The following is an 18,227-nucleotide window of genomic DNA, read 5'->3' as shown; positions in this document are numbered from 1 at the left end:
AAGTGAAACAGCGGCAGAGGGACAAGAACAGATGCAATGTATAGATAAGTAACAATACACACATAAATGAAGCATGAAAAAGTGACTATATTACATTTGTAGTGTGTGTATGTGTGTGTGTGTGTGTGTGTGTGTGTGGGTGGGTGTGTGTGTGGAGAGGAGGGTATAAAACACACTTAAAAAGCAGAACAGCTTCATAACTTCCTGCGAGCTGTGTAGGTGCAGCAGACCACCGAAAGTGTAAGTTGAAATATCAGCAAAATCTAATTTAAGCTTTAATAAATACATTTTACATGTTGTTACGATAACTTAACTTAATCAGTTTAAATTGTATCATCTGTTATGGCTGTCTTGGGCTAATTTATTGACTTGGTATTACACATGATTATTAAGTTAGTTATAAAGTTTATATGTGAATTATAGAATTTGCTTTGATCTAAATATAAAACATAATAAACATATGGAGAGGCAATAAAAAAAGTCATAAATATAGATATCATAAATATAGAATCGAAACATCACAATAAAAGACTGCAAAAGATGACAAAAATTACTATTAAGTGACAAATACGTACAGCTGTTTAAGAATGAGAAAGCTGGACAGTTTTGTGCAGGATGCTGAAATACTGATCATGAGATGTTCAAAGGTTCACATTACGGTGAATTTATTTGTTGTCCATTTATTTAATGTGTTAATTTAAGAGGTTATAATGCTGATTTACAACTTTTCCATCGCCAGCTTACACCAGCCATGGAATTCTATGAGGACTATGACTACAACCTCAGTGTTATACCAGACTATAACGACACACTGCCTGTGTTTCCTGACACTTTCACCCCTGAGATTCAACTGATCCAGATCGTGGCTCTGGTCTTCTACGCCCTTGTGGTCCTGCTGGGTGTCCCTGGCAATGCTCTGGTGGTGTGGGTGACGGGTTTCTGCATGCAACGCTCTGTCACTTCCCTCTGGTTCCTCAATCTAGCATTGGCTGATCTTCTGTGCTGCCTCTCAATGCCTCTGCTCATGGTCCCTCTGGCCCATGATGACCACTGGCACTTTGGCTCGCTGGCCTGCAAATTAGTCAAAGGCCTCTTTTACCTGGTGATGTACTGCAGTATCCTGCAGCTGGTTTTGATCAGTGTGGATCGCTGGTTGCTGGTCAGCAGACCCGTATGGTGTCAGAACAAGAGGCGACCAAAACAGGCTGCCATGGGGTGTGTTGCTGTCTGGTGTTTGGCCCTGATTGGCAGCATCCCCCAGTTTGTCTTCGCCGAGGAGATCGAAGCAGGACAAGAGAAACGAGAGTGTGTGACAGTGTACACGCCCGTAATTGCCTGGATCATCACCTCCAACCGCTTCCTGGTGGGATTCTTCGTCCCTTTCCTGGTGATTGTAGTCTGTCACTTGGTGGTGTACAGAAAAGCAGATAGTGGACTGACACGGGGTGGAGCCCGCTCCAAGCGCACACTTAAGGTCATTATTGCTGTGGTGCTGAGCTTCTTCCTCTGCTGGCTCCCACTGCATATTATTGATTTCCTCTTATTGACGATTCCTCGCAGTTCCCCTCACAGACCACATGTTTACCTGGCACATGTTTTAGCACTTTGCCTGGCATATTTCAACAGCTGCCTCAACCCACTGCTCTATGTGTGTCTGGGCCGGGGCTTTAAAGACAGCATGCGCCGCTCCCTGCGCAACATTCTCAACTTCGTCAGCGAGGATCCTACGACTAAGATGAGCGTTGCTAATTCTGACACCAAGAGCTCAAGCGTGGGGGTTACTAAAATCTAATGATGTGTTGGCTATGATATGCTGTATAGCAGAGGTGTGACCATGTTGTTGTTGCAGACCACAAGTAGGTCTTGACCTATTTCACTCAAACATCAAGTCAATTAAGTTTCAAGTCCCAAACAAACAACAGAGTTGCATTTGCTCTCTATGTTAATATTAATCTTTACTTTATGTTTTTTGTGCAACTTCAAATGTTGAGTTGAAAGTTGTGTCTCCATGTGAAATTTTGAACTTCATGTTTTACAAACTGCAATGCTTTCTTTTTGTTTTTTGTTAGTTCTTTGTGGTTCTCTTGCATTTTAATTGGATGTGTAACACCCCTGAAAAAATATTAACGATAATCGGGAGAGAAAAAAATTCTGTTCTTCACAAGAACTTTACTTTATGAAGGTTTGCAAAACAAACAAACAAACAAACAGGCAAAAATCCAAACAAAAACAGCAGTTTAACGATTTACAAAGAATGTAAAGGGCTACAGAAAAATTCCTTTTATCAAGAGTAGTTTACCCACCAGGAGGCTATTTCCCTGGCACATAATTTCTGCTTTCTTATATATTACTAAATAAAATATCTCACTCTAAGTTCACTGTCACATAAGTCACTTAATCACATTAAAACATAATATAATAATATCTGATTTAGTGCAAAGTCCCCTGATGGTTTGCTTCAGCCTCTTGTGGTCAAAATGAGTATTACCAAAAAAAAAAAAACAATTTGTTGAGCCTTATTTTCTTGCAAAATTTTATTTTATTTTGTCATGTGTGGAACCAAGTGAAAGAAAAAATTCTTGCAAAAAACCCCAAAATATTTTCTCGCAAAAAAATCTCGCAAAACTTTTTTTTCCCACTCTATTTCACACATTATTATTATTATTATTATTATTATTATTATTATTATTATTATTATTATTATTTAAACTGGATCACCAGAAAAATAAAAAAAATTTTTTTTAGGGCAGGTTAGCTGATTTAGGAAAATGAGGCGAAACGAATTGATTCATGGCATACTTTTTTAACTTTTGGTCTTTGGCGAAGGTACCAGGTGTTTTCAAGTCAAAGGCTTGAGTCGAAGTGAAGTTACGAGTCATTAATGTTAACTCATTTCCTGCAAAGAAAATAATGTCTCATGCTACAAAAACTCTGAACACTTCTGTTTTTTTCTGTTATCAACAGAAAATATAGGAGTGCACAAATGGTGTGATTCTCTATATTACTTTTTTGTGTTGTAATACAAGTTTCTTGTCAGAAATATTATTTTATATCATATAAGATCATGATAAGATTTATAATTTTCTCTTGTAACACACATATATCAACAGTAACTTTGCCATAGTAAGAAAAGAAAGACACAACCAGGACCACAAGAGGGAGCCACACTGTAAATCTCTGAATGGCCAATGTGCAAAAAGATGCATGACCTGGGCAGAGACCAAAATGACAAAAGACAATTAAGTTATGTTTGTACATTTGTCAGAAACTCAGTTTTGACAAATTCTCCTTTTTGCATGTATATTGAAGTCTATAAAATGTAAATACATTATCATTTTTTACAGCTTTTCTTGTGCATATTTACCTTAATTTATGGTGTTATAGATGGATATTTTTGTATGAGACAATTTTAGAATAAACAAAACAATAAAAATGTTTTTAAGTACCAAAATTAAGAGCGAAGTTGCCTTTATTTACAAACTACATTCATTCCAAACAAGGCCACATGATGGTATATACAAAAGCATACATATTTACAAGAGTGTCCAAGTCTGTGCCTCTGTGTTTCAGTTAATCTGTGCACCTATACACACTGTATGTGCATGCATGCTTGTACACTGGTCCCTTACTATGTCCTCTACTAAACCCATTCCTGACTGACCTGTTAATGGTTACTGCTCCCTGCAGTAAAGTTGACAAAGAAGCAGCGTGGAGTATAACAAACAATATGGATAAAGGAATATTCCCTGCTCAGAGATTCACAATGAGACTATAAATTTGGAGACTGTAGGGAAATTGAATGTACGTAGATTTGTACTATTTATCAACTCCTGCACAAATAATAATATTTTTTATAGGTTGCTGGTTAACTGCAGGACAAAAATCATTGCTCTAAAGCGCCAGGTCTTATCACACACCTAAATAATGGCTCCAGTAATCCTTTCTTGTATGGGTCTGGAGTTTCAGGATAATATCCTAATAATATCTAAATAATTTCCAAGAAATTTCATGGAAAGAAGTGTGTAATTTGGATCTGATTTGTTGGAAAATAGAGACAGTGTTCAAATAGGACACATCAGATAATTCCAATTAACTGGTCATGAAAGCTTTTATTCAGTTGTTTCCAGGAAACTTAGGAAATAAGTGAATTTGGACCTGTCAAATGGAGCAAATTCATGGTTCTTGGAAAAGTCAGGGCCATAAAACACTTTTATCTAATTTTTAAAGCTCTTGTGTTTTGCAAGACTTGAGGCTTCTGACAATGTAGCAATTAGTCTTGTAGACTTGCATTTGTTCAACTCTACACTGTAGGAATTAATAAATCACAAATCTGTTCTTAATGAAAGGCCAACAGACACTAAGAAAACTAGTAATATATTCAGTCACTTAGCTTCAATGTGGTCAATGTCAACACAGTGTTAATTTTATTGCATCCGACCAATTAGAGCACGATAATGTCCATTAGTCTAGTGTCTGATGGTTGTCAGCTGCAAGATAAATTCAACTAGATGATCTCTGGCAGATCTTTAATCATGCCTAATTATATTATGTCTCTCACCAATGCCCCTCTTCCACCTAAATCAGTGCATGTGCAGGTTTTTGAAAATGGGTAAACCAGCTAAAAATAGGCTACTGACTCCTTTTCCATTGGCAGTAGAGTACAGCCATGTATACGGCTCTGCAGCAGACAAGCATGCCTTTCTGTGTGTGGTTGTGTGTATTTTTTTTTGGTTTGTGTGTCATGTTCAACGTCACAGAAAGGCCGGAGAACCGGTTAGTAAACAGTAGAAAGCAGCATGAATAGACGCCTGTGAAAACATCATGGTGGCTAATTCTTTTTTTTTTTATATCTCTTACTTATTCAGTCTCTTTCAAACTTGGTGCAGACTAATTTGGAACAGTATTTGAGTGCTACTTGGGTAGAGATGATTGGTATTTTGCGGTGGCGCATCATTACATCTTGATATCAGAGCCAGAGTCATAAATACTTATGACTACTGCAGAGTCAGTTGACCTGGGTGTGAATGCCAATTGCTACCTTTCTTATTATATGAAAAAGCCAGATGTTAGAGAGGATTAGCAAGGTTTTTTGTACAGTGGAAAAGGGGCCCCAGAACATCCTGTGATTAGAGGTAGGTAGTGTACAAAGCCTGGATTGCTTAGTTATATAACTGGTGACCAAAGAGGCAGCCACAGTGTTGCTCTGATGATGGCTTTACATTACAGTAGTAAAGGTTATGGGTTGAAAACAGGTTTGAGCATTTCCTCATACAGTAGTCATGACTTTGAGGGACCCTGAGCGGAATCTGAGGATCTTCTTTTTCAGAGCATGAGAGGCTTTTATCTTGACGAAGGCTTTTGGTTGAGAGGGGGCATTGGTGGTGGCTTTTGGTGAAGGTGAGGATGAAGAGGAGGTAGAAGCAAGACGTGGTGGCAGCTGCTGAGGCCACACAAGCCCCCCGCTTTCATCTGAGTCGCTGGACAGTGAGCTTGAGGCTGGGGAGTACACCTCGCTCATACTGGACTCAGACTCCGCGGGGGCGGCACCAGCATAGCCCTCCTCACCCTGGCAGAGAGGTGCTTTCTCCTGAAAGTCTGGGTGCCAACGTTGAGTGTGCTGCTGCTGCTGCTGATGGTGGTGATGGTGGTAGTTCTGGGGTTGGGAATGGGGTAAAGAATGACCATGGCGAGCTTTTCTAGGTGGTCGTCTATGTGCCTGGGTCTCCCCTTCATCCTGGCTGAGCTCCAGGTTGGAGCACCAGCGTCGGCTCCCATTGTGGCTGTTGTTGCCCACCTGCGATCCAATGACTTGGTTCTGAGCAAGATCTGCTCGACCCTGGTGTCTCTCGGTGGTGCTGTACCTGCGCTCAGGAAACACTCGTTGGCCTAGGAGGCTGTTTTCAGACTGGGATCGACTGGTTTTACTGTTTGATTTCTTAGCTCTCTGCCGCTCATTGTGGCTCTTTTTAGACGTTCTGGGCTTAGAGTTCGGGTGGTCAGGAGAGGTGACAGCTCGGTTGGGCTTAGGCTGCTCTGGGTTGTAGTGTCTTGGGGAGCGCACAGGGGCGTGGCTGGCTTGTCCAGGGATATACTGGGCGTTTACTAAATTGTGTTTGTGTTGAATAATGGGATGTGGTTGTAAGTAATGCTGGGGGGATGGGGGTTCACAAGAAAGGTCAAGAGCCCCAACACCACAGTTGGGGTCCAGGGAGGGCAGAGGTGATGGTAGCCTCTCAGCCAGGGAGTGTGGCCTGGACTGGGGGTAGGGCAGAGCCAGATAACAGTCCTCCTCCAAAGATGGGGCCTCTCCTCCACACACCTCCCCTTCCAGCGGGTCACAACCCCAGCCCTGGCTTTTAGAGTTTGCCGAAAGGTCAACATGGGGCTGATTGGTAAGAGACAGAGTTCTCCTGTGTAGGGAGCTGTGTCCAGAGACACTGCAGTATGGGGGGTCAGGGTTTAGGCTGGTGCGGGGCTGACATGGCCGTGGCGGGAGGGTGTGGCGCTGGATGAGACTTAGGATGTAACCCTCTACTCTCAAAGCCTGCTGGTAGTCCTCCTCTGTGACCCGATCTTCTGCAGGCGGCTGTTGCCAGGCATGGTCGCCTCCACTAGAGTCACACTGCCAGGACTCCACTGCTGTGCTCTCCTCAGCAATGCCCTCAAGTGGCGGGTAAGGGGCAGAGAAAGAGCGCGGTAAGGTGGTGCGTAGGACTGGCACATCCAGTTCTCCATTCAGCATAAGGGGGTCCCCTAATAACAGAAAACAACATGGTTGCAGGCAAAGTCGCAGGAGCAAAATTATAATATTGCAAACAAAAAAGAAATCTACAAATAAGACATAAGAAATGCCTGGCCTGCCTTAGAAAACATACAATAAGCTACAGATCATACTGAACTTTAGTCATTTCACGGATAAAGACTCAACACTACAGCGAGTCAGTGTTTAGTGTCTAAGGTCATCGCCTCTGGAACAGCCTGCCAGAGGAGCTGAGCACGCCCCACAACCATTAAACACCTTTAAAAGAGGACGTACCTTTTTAGCTTAGCATTTTCATAATTTCATAAACTCTCTTCCCCTGGTCTTTTTATCTCTTGTTTTATTGTGTTCTTATTCGTCTTATAGTCAATTATAATGTATTTGCACTGTGTTTATTCTTAAAGTTGTTCTTTATTTGTATATCTCTTTTTATTGTCGGGCACCTAGTATTGCAATTTTGCACAAAAGTTGCTTTATTAATAAAGTTGAATTGAATTGGTTAAGCAAGGACGTGCAATGTAAAACCACTCAAGAGTGCAAAGTCAGTATATTTGGTAAGAAGATGTCTGGGAATTAATGCTTAAATTCACATCTAATGTATGCCTTAGTGCCAGATGTAAACATATTCATTTACTCAAATATTAAATCTTCTAAAAGTGTGCATGTAGGTATTTCTTTTAACTGTCGTTGCATCTTGATCTCTACCACACTTCCTGATTTTTGTTGCTTTGAACAAACAATACGATAGTCGTGAGGATAGATGCAAACTCTATATAAATCCCTTTGGCATGCTGTCTAAAATCACACACAGGAGTTGCCTGATGCATCTGCTGTTTAGTTTTGTGTAAAAACTCCAAGCGGATTCCATTGTGGCCATATTGCACAATCTGCGTAAAAAGGGGCATAGGGTACCAGAGAAGGATAACAAATCTGACATTTTTTCCATATTAGCAAAAGGAAAATAAAAGGTGAATACATGCTCTGATTCTAACAGCGTATACCGTCAAAATTCTAAAATTATATGCTTAAATTTATTTTGCTTTACTTACACAAAGAACAAGAATGTATTGTGTGTATTAGTGTACCTCAGTCCTTCCAGATCTGCAACTTTTTCTTACCCACAGACTTTGGCCTGTCGTTGGTGTACACCCAGGAGGAGGCTGTCTCTGCCGGCTCAGTGGAACAAGACCTTCCTTTAGGCGATTGACCCTCACTCGACTCATAGAAACCTAGGAAATACAATTAGAGAAAAAAAGAGGGGATGACTGTCTCATTTATTATAGCTCAGTGATTGTTCCAGTTTTCTAAAAATATGCTGTTAGATGCAGACAGTGCCTCACCGTGTTTCACAATTAGGCCATAAAACAAAACTGAAAGCAACTGGAGCATGAATGAGCAATATAGAGCAGAAATAACATGACAATATTGTAAAATGCAGAAGAGAAAACATGACTTTTGTTGCATAGATCATATATTTAATGCAAAAAACCCTCAGTGGCTTAATTGAAAGCGAGTAAATGAATGCATATTTTTAAAAAAACATGTCAGAGCTGTGATCACATAAAAGGTTTAAAAACGTGGAAGTACCAGAGCTTGGCCGACTATCACCTGCGTCTCCTTGAGCTCTGTCATAGCAGCCGTTGTCAGTGTCGATCCTCAGTTCTCCCACTTGCTGTTCCAGTGCCTGCATCAGGCCCCATGGGGAACTCTGAAGGGCACTCTGAAACACAAACACACACACATACTCATGCTGCTTTCTTACTGTCTGTATTTGATTGTGCTGTTCAGATGTAATTTTTAAGTAAACAGTAAGAGGAAACAATCAGTGGTTTCACCAACAAAGTTCAAACAGTCCTTGAAATCAAATTAATGGCTTGCAGAAACGCTAATAACAGAAGCACAGCTGTGAATCCTTCCCTGCTTGTTTCTCCAGCTGTACGCTGGTACTCATTTTGTCGGGCATGCAGATAATCAGCAGTCACCTGTTGAGATAAGCTCTGATTTTTGTGCCCAAGTGTTTTAGATTATGGGTAGATTTGAATAGAGGGTGTAAAACAGAAACGAATCCAACTAGTATAAAGTATCAACTACTGACTTAATTATAACAATTTGGATGAGTAGCACTTATTTTATTTCCAAAGATGGATATTTCAATCTGATTAAAGAAAGATTGCCTTGTTATTGTGGTGTGTGTGTACAATAAAAAAATGACCCGAATGAGTAAAACACAAAATGTCAAAACTGATAAGGCTACAACTCAGACACAGATTCTCCTTCATTACAATAGAAACGTGGCCATCCAAGGTCGCCACAGTGCATCAGTGAAGTGCATCCATGTAAAGCATCCATATCTGTCAGTGGCCTCTCTAGCGTGAGCAAGCAGAGCAAGCAGTGAGTCAGAACATGAATATTTCAAGGATCTGCAAAGGGTCAGGGAGGATGTTCTTTCATGTGGGTATGGGGGATATGCACACACATACAGACACACACACACACACACACACACACAACCACACACACAGTGGTAAGACAGTGAAATTGGACATGCTAGTTCAGCCAGCCAAGCAATTTGCACCGGTCTCATGTCGACATCATCTGACACATGCACTGACATCTGCAGACACTTGCGTGCAAGCTTGTCCGCATAGTTTAACACACACACGCATTGTCACAGACACTGTCTCTCTCTCTCTCTCGAACACACACACACACACACACACACACACACATTGGGGTACATCATTTTGTTGGAGGTGATACAGTTGACACTGAGGGCTCATTAAGAGACTTCATTATCGGAAGATTGAGCATGTCCATATAACAAGGTGACACTTCTTACATTACAGACCTGCTATGATGAAGTATCTGTCAGGCAATTGCTACAGTCTTCGGCACTTTCTGAGCGCTGTCTTTGTACATTTGTGTGTCTGTGTCAATAAAACACTGCCTATTGAAATGTAGATAGGTCCTGTGGTGTGCACATGTGAAAAAAAGCAGATGATAAATGACCAGAAAGCAGAGACTGTTATACTGGTAGAGAGCATCTTTAACCATACTTGTGATGTGGCTCTTGGTGACCCCCTGACTTTTCCTCTAGTGCTAATATGAGGTTGGTACTTTTGTTTATTGTGATGTGTCTCAACAGCTATTGAATAGATAACCATTTAATTTGTATGTGTGTCACAAACTGTGGTATAAACCACATTTGGGATGCATATTCCAAATGTGCAGTATACATGCCCAAAGAATGCTCCTAAAAATAGAATAATAGTGGCATTTCTCAATTGAAAAATAATACATTCATAAAGAAGGCCTTGTTCAGAAAAATTAAAAAGAGTACCTGCCGCCAAACCAGGTATACTAGCCAAAAACAGAGACAAGACAAAATAAAAGTCAAATCTGTCATATATGCGCAGTACAGACCGTAACTCATGAAGAAAAACCCAACAATTCCAGGCTCCAAAGTACATGGAGGCGTGGAAACATGTAGAGGCAACCCTCGCAGAGACAAAACAGCAGTTTCCCCAGGGAGTGAAGGCCGAGGCTACAAAGCAGGCTGCCAACGTGATGCACCGGCTGGCATAAACATGCCAGAAATTAGAGTTGCAGACTCCCAGACAGTGGGAGGATGAGGACCCCAGGCCGCTGTGCTCCCACTTAGCAGTAAAGTTAATTTAAGCAAGAGCTTGAAGCAGACACTGTAATTCAGAATCTGCCATCCATAGACAAGCCGACCACAATTACAATCTGAAACATCCATGCAAAACGACAGACCATGCCACTAGCATGGAAGCCAGGTAGGAAATGCACATTCGAGCAGCAGGCCCTGGCCTAGATATAATGCATTGCGACACCATCCCATAATTAAGGCACCAGAGAGTCATTGCATACAACCCAGTGATGCATGGGCAGAAAAAAAGTCAACTCTGCTACACTAGCATAACTGTTGACTCTGGTACATTAAAGGTCACATTCCCGGACCAAATAACTCATCCTTCACAGCTCAAGTTTGAAAACATAGCATGTGTTTGTGTTGTACATGTTTAATCTCTGCAAAGCTGTAACATGCCAAAAGAAAAAATCCTGGAAAACAGGAAAATTGGTCTGGACGAGCCCTCAGAGTGATGTTTTGCTCAGAGCGCCAATCGGTGCTCGAGCTCTGACTCCTTTGTCCTGCAGACAGAAAGCGGCCATGATGTGAATGCTGCTGAAGAGCAATTGACCCAAGCTAACCTATGCTTCCCACACCACCTCTTCACCCCAAACACTGTCATGTCTTTTGTCTCGACAAGGGCGCTTATTGTCTTACTATAAACAAAGCATTAGAATCACTACATCAAGATGGTTTTGTGTGGCAGAAGCGAAGAGCGGGGAGCTTTGTTTTAGCTACTGGTGTGGGGTAGAAGAATAGCTGGGAGGAAGGGAGAGTATTGGAAATCAATTAATCAATGATGCTTATTCACACAATTGATTGCTTGCCGCCTCTTTGTGGCTATGCCCACCAATGCACACACACATACACAAACTGTGGAAGTCATGGAGCTGGTTATTAAATTATATCACTGCAGAAAACAAACAAACCTTTGTGGGCAAACAAACCAAGCGGACACAATACAGCATTTAGTAGTGCAGCTTTGGAACTGGTTTATTCTGCAGCAAGGACCAGTTAGCTGCTCTTTTGATTGCACTTCATTATTAATGGTCTCACACTGGTTCCTTGACACTCTGCACACTGTATCATTACTGTTTTACTGCATCCTCTGCTCCGGGCTGGTGGGGGGATGGGGGAGACTGAGGACACAGCTCAGCTGGCCTCACCTCGACATTAAGACGCTGCACACTGGGTGTACGACACATCAGGACCACCTGCTCTTTTAATAAAAGAAAGACGGACCGGCAGGTGAATCAGGGAAAAAATGATGCCTAATTACTGACTAATGTCACGTTGCACCGTCTTCAGTTACTGGGGATAAAAAGTGACATGGTCTAATGAAAAATTGTCAACCCAAGGAACAAAAAACCTTTCGCTTACTTAGAAGGCATAGAGACATTGCAATTCTGCCATCAAATAAAAAGGCCCGATGTAAACCTTGGCTGTTGAAAAGAGAATTTTAATCTGAGGAAAAGATGTCTATCCAGTCACCAGCTAAAGGGGTTTGAAACGATAACACCAGGAAATAAAAATGTATGGAACAGGACACATGAGGCATGCAGCAGCTCTGCTGGACACTCTGTAATTAAAGCAGTGTTGTGACTGGCTCCACACAGGGAGGGCTGTGGGAGGCTGGAGACACACACACACACACACACAACTCTATGCCCTCTGCTCCACCATTTGACTAAACCCCACTGATCCCCTCTTTTCTTCAAACAGTCAGATACATTTTAAATGCTTAATTTAACTAAAGTAAACTAATGATAAATTCAAATTCTATGGAATTTACACAGATGTGCACACTGTGTTTACAAAACCAGAGTGAATGGCGTCCATTAGCACGCTCTGACTCGGTCGTACGTGCACAGAGGCTTGTAGGCAGGGCAGCAGGGTGGGCTGGCTGTGAATGGAGTCTCTTAAGAGAGACATGCACCAGGCTGTGCTCATGTGTGGCACCAGCTCAGAGTCCATCTCATGGTGTGTTTTGTGCACATAATGTTTGCAAACGTGAACCTGGTTTGTCTGTGTGCGTGTGTATTTGCATGCATGTATATTTTTTGAGGCTCATTTGCCTGATGGCTTGCATGCACACACGAGCCAAATGACACACAGATGTCTGAGTTCCTGCTTTATCTTTGTGTGCAGGCACAAAGCGGAGGAAACCATCCAGTGATCCACACGAATGATCGCTCACTGCTGAGCAGAATAACTGCTCTATAGTCTCACTAATGATGTGCTGCTGTCTTAACACAAGGACACATACAGAGCCTGATCGATGACAAGAGAGTTGTTCAGGAAAGGCACAAAACCAGTGCAGCCAGGGGAAATACACACACCTTCATCCACAGACCTTTTGCAAAAGTTAATTTACATTTTTCAGAGTTGATTAAATATAACGTCAGAACTAGGAGTGTAAATATATGCAGGCAATTCAGTTGTACTGGGGCCCATAGAAAGTGGGCACTCCAACAATACGTTAGGCAGAAACTACTAACACAAAAATACTAATTCAGATTCCCACTTTGGTAATATGTCGGTGTTCAGAGAAGAATTCACAACAAATGAAAATGATTGCCATTTGCTATTTCTTTGAAAAGGCAAACCAATCTCCATTATGGTTTCCATCTGTTTAAAAAAAAAAAAAAAAAAAAAAGTCAGTGGAAATCTATAGAAAATGATGTTATAAAATGTTTATCCTACATAAAATATAAATAAGCTATATACAACTACTCAACAATTAAATAGATTTATATTTAGTATTTTGTTATATACTTATGTGCAATGACGATTTCTGGGTACTATGAATACCTGCACAAGGGTCCATCATAAATGCACTGGGGCCCTTTGTCACTACCTTATGCCATGGTTCAGAACACCACAATTCAAACACACACAGATATATGTATGTCACACACTCATTTACAATTCATACACTCTGCTCCACTCCTCAAACACACTCAGTAGGTAGCTGAGAGGGAGGTCAGAGCTCCATGCTTTCCCAGCTGCTGTCTGGCGTCGCACAGCTGTCAACACCTTCAACACCACACAGTGTATCCAGGAGAGAAGGGCCTCTCACGCCGTCCGGGGGCCACATTCATGTTCAAGGCAGCTACACGCGCGCGCACACGTCCGGCAGTCCCACGGGTGTGTTGTTTCTGTGTCACTCCGTGAACTGCACATTTTGGAGACTTTAACCTACATGGCAGATGAGATTGGGGATTTGTCTCGGACGCAGATGGTGACCTGATATCATGAAGACTCAATTTGAGACTTCAATTAGAGTCCCGGAAAAGACAGTATTCTCACGAGGAACATCCCGTGTAATTACTCACACGCTTGGATAGGCATAACAGTTAATAAACATCGATCCAAAGACGCGTTTCGCAGAAAATGAAAACGGGAAAATATATGCAGCCCTGAGGGGAAACGCGTGTCAATCCCTCACTGGCTTTGAAAATGGCTGTTTCCTGTCAGTGTGAGGCTGAGAAGCCACCAGCGGCAGGGAATATGAATTTACTGGACCGGTGTGTGCGCGCACTTGACCCTCATGTATTTCTGTTATACATCTTTCAAATTGGCTTTCTAATTAGAATAATCAGTTTTTTTTTCCAGAATTATTAACCATTTGAAATCTGGAGCGACACGCTTTCCTTGTGCTGCTTTAAGCAGCCTTTCAGCAGTATTTAAACCTCTTAACCCTGAGCAAATTGGTGTCATGTCTTTGAAAAAAAGGCAATGACAATCTTGGCAAAAAATATTCCTCAAATTGCAAGAAACTAGTAGGTTTAGAAAACTGTTTTTACAAATCTAGAGGAAAATGTCAAAGGAAAAAAAATATATAAAAAAGAATAAAGCCAAGTAAAGCGTTTTTTAGGACTGTCATAATTACAATTTTAAAAATAGGTTTCAAAAATATCATCATTTTTAAACTACCCCCCCTCCCCCAGGTCATTTCCGTGTTTTAAACTATTCTTTAGGTAATCGTCTCATACTTTTTTGTGTGCATTTTTTGGGGGTAATTTCTTCTTTTGTCACTCATTGGCCTCCTCCAATGGCTTTAAAAGAAATAAAGCACCGTGCCAGCATCATGCCATTCCCATCTGACGCCAGTGTACCAGGCCACCTATGCGCCTCATCCTCTCTCTGGGGCCTCGGTCGGAATCATTAGTATTCTGCTCCATATGCGTCTATTGTTAGGGCCCCAGTCAGAGGAGGAGGAGGGAGGGGAGAAGGAGGTGTGAACGGGAGGCGGCTGATTTAATTTCTTTTTCACCCTCTTTAATAATGGCTTCCTATTGTAGCAATGTTGAGACAGCTTACAGGCTGAGCAGCAGCCAAACAGAAACAAAACGCGCAAACTCCAAAATTACGCAGCAGAATTACAAAATAAAACGCAAACTATTAAAAAAACCCATAATTTACAGTGTCGAGCTCAGTGGTGCGTAAAACTTTCTGCGGGAGATGCTGCTGCAGAAATGCTGTCACTGGAAGTTGTCTAACCTAGTTCTCAATTCTCATGTAAATTTGTCGTAACTTGGCTCGAGCTCGACATTTAAAAACATCTCATTAATTATGTGGAAGATCATTATGACATAAAAATGTTAACTGCAGCAGAGACATACATGCTGCAGGGATAATTCATTCCTTTATGATGTGCAGAGAGCACAAATAAGAGCTTGTTAAGTAGTAAAACCTACAAAAGTCCATGATGAGGGAACAATGGGCCATTAAATAGTCGGTCTATGCTACAAACGGCGGGTGCTCCACCCCCTGATTTCGTTACCCCCATGCATAAATCTCAGCCCAAACGCACAAACGCATTACATCCTTTCAAACAGAGAGCCTATTAATCAAGTTGAGTAACTTTTTTTGCAGATAGGGGTCACCTCTACACAAAAGGCGCAGCCAAGACCAAGAGTCCATGCAACGGTCAAGCGGTTGACGAGAGGATACGCAGTAAAAGCTGTTAGATATTCAAAACTATGTATGGTACATGGGGTAAAGTGGGGTTTCAAGGGGTGGAATTGTGCGCTGGAATCCAAACAAGCAGTAATAGACAGTCAAACTTCTTACCAGCTGACGCCTCAGTGTCAAGTTCTCCTGCCCCCAGCTGCTGAAACACGCCAGCTCTCCTCTGGAGCAGTCCTGGGGCAGAGGGTCTCCCAGAGCCAGCGCCCCCAGCACCAGGCACTCCTGCCTCTGCTTGCGGAGCTCCAGTTCACACAACCCGGCCAGACTCGCCTCCAGGCGCTCCTTGGTCCGACTGCGCTCCACAGTCACCGGGAACGAGAACGCACGATGCATGGCACCTAAAATCCCAGACTTCTATACACTGAAAAAGCCAATTATCTCCTTTATTTAAAATTTCTTGTTTCCCCAATTAGCCCAGATTTACGAGGGCATCCACAGGCTATTAAAAGCCATGCTGAATCCCATTGCTTGTAATAGTACGGTTGCCTTGGAGCCTTGCCTTGAAGCAGCATCTATGCGTTATACATTTTCTATTTCGCAGCTGTCAAACGCAGCAACGGAGCCCCGCCCTCTGCGACCAGCCACGGAGAGAAAAGTGGGAGTCATCCTCTTTTCCAAATCCACCCTGAGCCTTCATTGGACGTGAGAGGCTGGTGGGGTGCTGTGCGTAACGTTGTCCCATCCCCCTTGATTCATTACCGTGACGCGTCGACCTCACCCATCTTCCCATCTTGGCCTGGGACTAATGGACTCCTTCAGGCGACGGTTATTTCTGGGAGTGTAGAAAAACACTGGTTATTTATTGTGCTAAATTTTATGCTGCAGTGTAGCAGCAGAGAAAAAAACATTAACAAGACTATAAGAAGCTGTAAAAAGGATACAACCTAATAATATTAAGGGTAGTGCATAGTGCAAAAATACAGATGTTGTAAATTCAAAACATAACAGTGTTTAGCTTAATGGGATTGCGGTTCATCACTGAAATAAATAACACATAACACATGATACAACGGAATGATATTTTGTTTTAAAACGTAAATGTAAAGGAATATCTAGCTGGTATAGATCTGTGTCACCCATTTGTGTTATAAATAAATGAAATACATTTTTATAATTATTTATTTAATTTATTATATATGTATTGATTTAGTTTATATAAATAAATATAAATGTGTGCTACCTCTTTTTCCACTCAGGTATCAAGTTTTCTTGCTGCGTCTGCATGGTGCTGTCAGGATGTTGAGGAATGTTGACAATGGGCATGTTGGGTAAAAAAACAGGAAAACATCTTTGATTTGACTTTTTAATTCAGTCACAGATCATATGTCAGATTATACTGTGTCATTTTGTGCATTGTAAAGGTTCAGTGTCTTGGATTTAGAAGCATCTATTGTCAGACACGGTTTATAATATTCATAACTTTTTCTTTTATTAGTTTATAACCACCTTAAAATGAGAATGATCGTGTTTTCGTTACCGAACAATGAGCCGTTAATATCTAAATAACAAGCGGGTCCCAGGCCCCAAAGAAGGATCAAAACAGGAGAAGTCACTCTTCCAAATGACGTCACACCATTGGGGTACAAAACGTGCAGTAAAACCTGGTCTGCAGTTTCAAAAAGGCTGAAGAGCTGGCATGCTATCACTGAATAAAAAAATGCTATAATAAAAGACACTAAACATACTTTCTCGATACAAACGGTCTATAGTATGTCAGCCACCATCAATGTGAGTGTACTTAAAAGTTTTGTCGGGCCGGGGGTGCCCAAGGAGGCTAAAAATGGCAAACCTTAAGAGCACCCGAGCAGATACCGTCTCTTTATTTCTAGTGGCATCTGCTGTTACCCTCCAACACTGCAGCTCCAGGTACATTGTGCATGTGACATACCTTACAGCTCCAGCCTCTTTTGAACAGCCTTGCAGGTCCCCATGAAGTGCGCTGGACTTTGAAGCCGATGCGAAATGGTGGCCCAAATGAGTAACTACAACTTCTGAGTCTGCCACATGATGATGCGGGGCCCACTGCAAAAGAATAGATAAATCTTTTTGAGTGTCAAAACTCCTGCAGAATGAGTCATTTCATCAGGAATTAAATCCATTCAGTCCAATAACATTTTGAGTCTAAAGGAGCTGCATGATAAACTTCATTTGTCATCATTAAAGTTAGTGGACGGCTAAAACGTAGGTTCGCAATTTGATTGACCAGCAAAGTATTTAGTGTGCTTGCTCTCGGACATGGATGCCACATTATTATGTAGTTACCCAAAACAGACAAACAAAACTTTGGCTCTAGATGGGGCTGTTCACTTTTTTGTGTTGGACAACATATTTCGCCCACACACCATCTGCAACCTCACCACTAGATGCCACTAATTTCTACACATGAACCTTTAAGCCGTTTTCTCTTCAAATCTAAAAACCCCCCAAAAGCTTAAGAAGCAGCATTGTTGCTCATATTGACATCTTCTGCCACTCACCTGTTTGCACTGTACATAAGGTACATGTACATGTAATGCAAATAGTATGTTTGATAACTCAGATTTAAAGAAAGGCATTGGCTAAGTTAGGTATTTTCGACACAGACATTATAATTGCACTAAAATGAAAAAAAAAAAATGCAAGCACTGCTTGGAAATGTTACGAAAAAGAATATACTTTACACAGATTTTGTAAATGTCTTTGTTTTGTTGCTCCATAGTTTGTGCTTCCCAGCTGTGTCAGGGCTCGTCTCATCCCCTGCAGCCTAAGAGACCTGGACTGGCATCAGGGCTCTCACCTGCATTCAGTGCTGACTTTATACAACATAGACAGTGGTAATTAATAGGCAGTCGGTGCAACAGT

At 41.7% G+C, this 18,227-nt stretch overlaps 2 protein-coding genes across 3 annotated transcripts; one reads left to right on the top strand and one right to left on the bottom strand.

The window, feature by feature from the left end:
* Window positions 1-153: 153 nt before the first annotated feature.
* c5ar1 (complement C5a receptor 1) lies at window positions 154-3,451 on the top strand. The gene is made up of 2 exons (XM_042486849.2): window positions 154-240; window positions 740-3,451. The coding sequence occupies exon 2, from the start codon at window positions 752-754 to the stop codon at window positions 1,790-1,792; it is 1,041 nt and encodes a 346-aa protein (XP_042342783.1). The 5' UTR covers window positions 154-240; window positions 740-751; the 3' UTR covers window positions 1,793-3,451.
* On the bottom strand, window positions 3,452-17,520 carry dact3b (dishevelled-binding antagonist of beta-catenin 3b). Of its 2 annotated transcripts, none has more exons than XM_088078706.1 (5): window positions 16,567-17,520; window positions 15,489-16,158; window positions 8,369-8,480; window positions 7,879-7,989; window positions 3,452-6,753 (listed from the first exon to the last, which is right to left on the bottom strand). In XM_088078706.1, exons 2-5 carry the CDS (start codon window positions 15,717-15,719, stop codon window positions 5,267-5,269), a joined length of 1,941 nt encoding a protein of 646 aa, XP_087934832.1. In that variant the 5' UTR covers window positions 15,720-16,158; window positions 16,567-17,520; the 3' UTR covers window positions 3,452-5,266. The 2 variants fall into 2 exon arrangements, with proteins under 2 accessions (XP_087934832.1, XP_087934831.1); XM_088078705.1 differs by having other exon boundaries at window positions 8,348-8,480; window positions 16,567-17,519.
* Between the last annotated feature and the right edge of the window lie 707 nt (window positions 17,521-18,227).

This window comes from Plectropomus leopardus, chromosome 6 (genome assembly GCF_026936395.1).
Source record: "Plectropomus leopardus strain MGB_pleo_1.0 chromosome 6, ASM2693639v1, whole genome shotgun sequence".
In the NCBI taxonomy this organism is placed as follows: Eukaryota; Metazoa; Chordata; class Actinopteri; order Perciformes; family Serranidae; genus Plectropomus; species Plectropomus leopardus.
This window is presented reverse-complemented; position numbering and strand designations above follow the sequence as displayed.

What these genes read in the sequence shown, in the direction of transcription:
- c5ar1 (XM_042486849.2), top strand. Translation starts at nt 752, where the DNA reads ATGGAATTCTATGAGGACTATGACTACAACCTCAGTGTTATACCAGAC.
- dact3b (XM_088078705.1), bottom strand. Translation starts at nt 15,719, where the DNA reads ATGCATCGTGCGTTCTCGTTCCCGGTGACTGTGGAGCGCAGTCGGACC. An exon ending in TGACACTGAGGCGTCAGCTG is followed by an intron (nt 8,481 to 15,488) that starts GTAAGAAGTTTG and finishes TTTGTGTTTCAG; the next exon opens with AGTGCCCTTCAGAGTTCCCC. An exon ending in CGACAGGCCAAAGTCTGTGG is followed by an intron (nt 6,754 to 7,878) that starts GTAAGAAAAAGT and finishes TTCTGTTATTAG; the next exon opens with GGGACCCCCTTATGCTGAAT.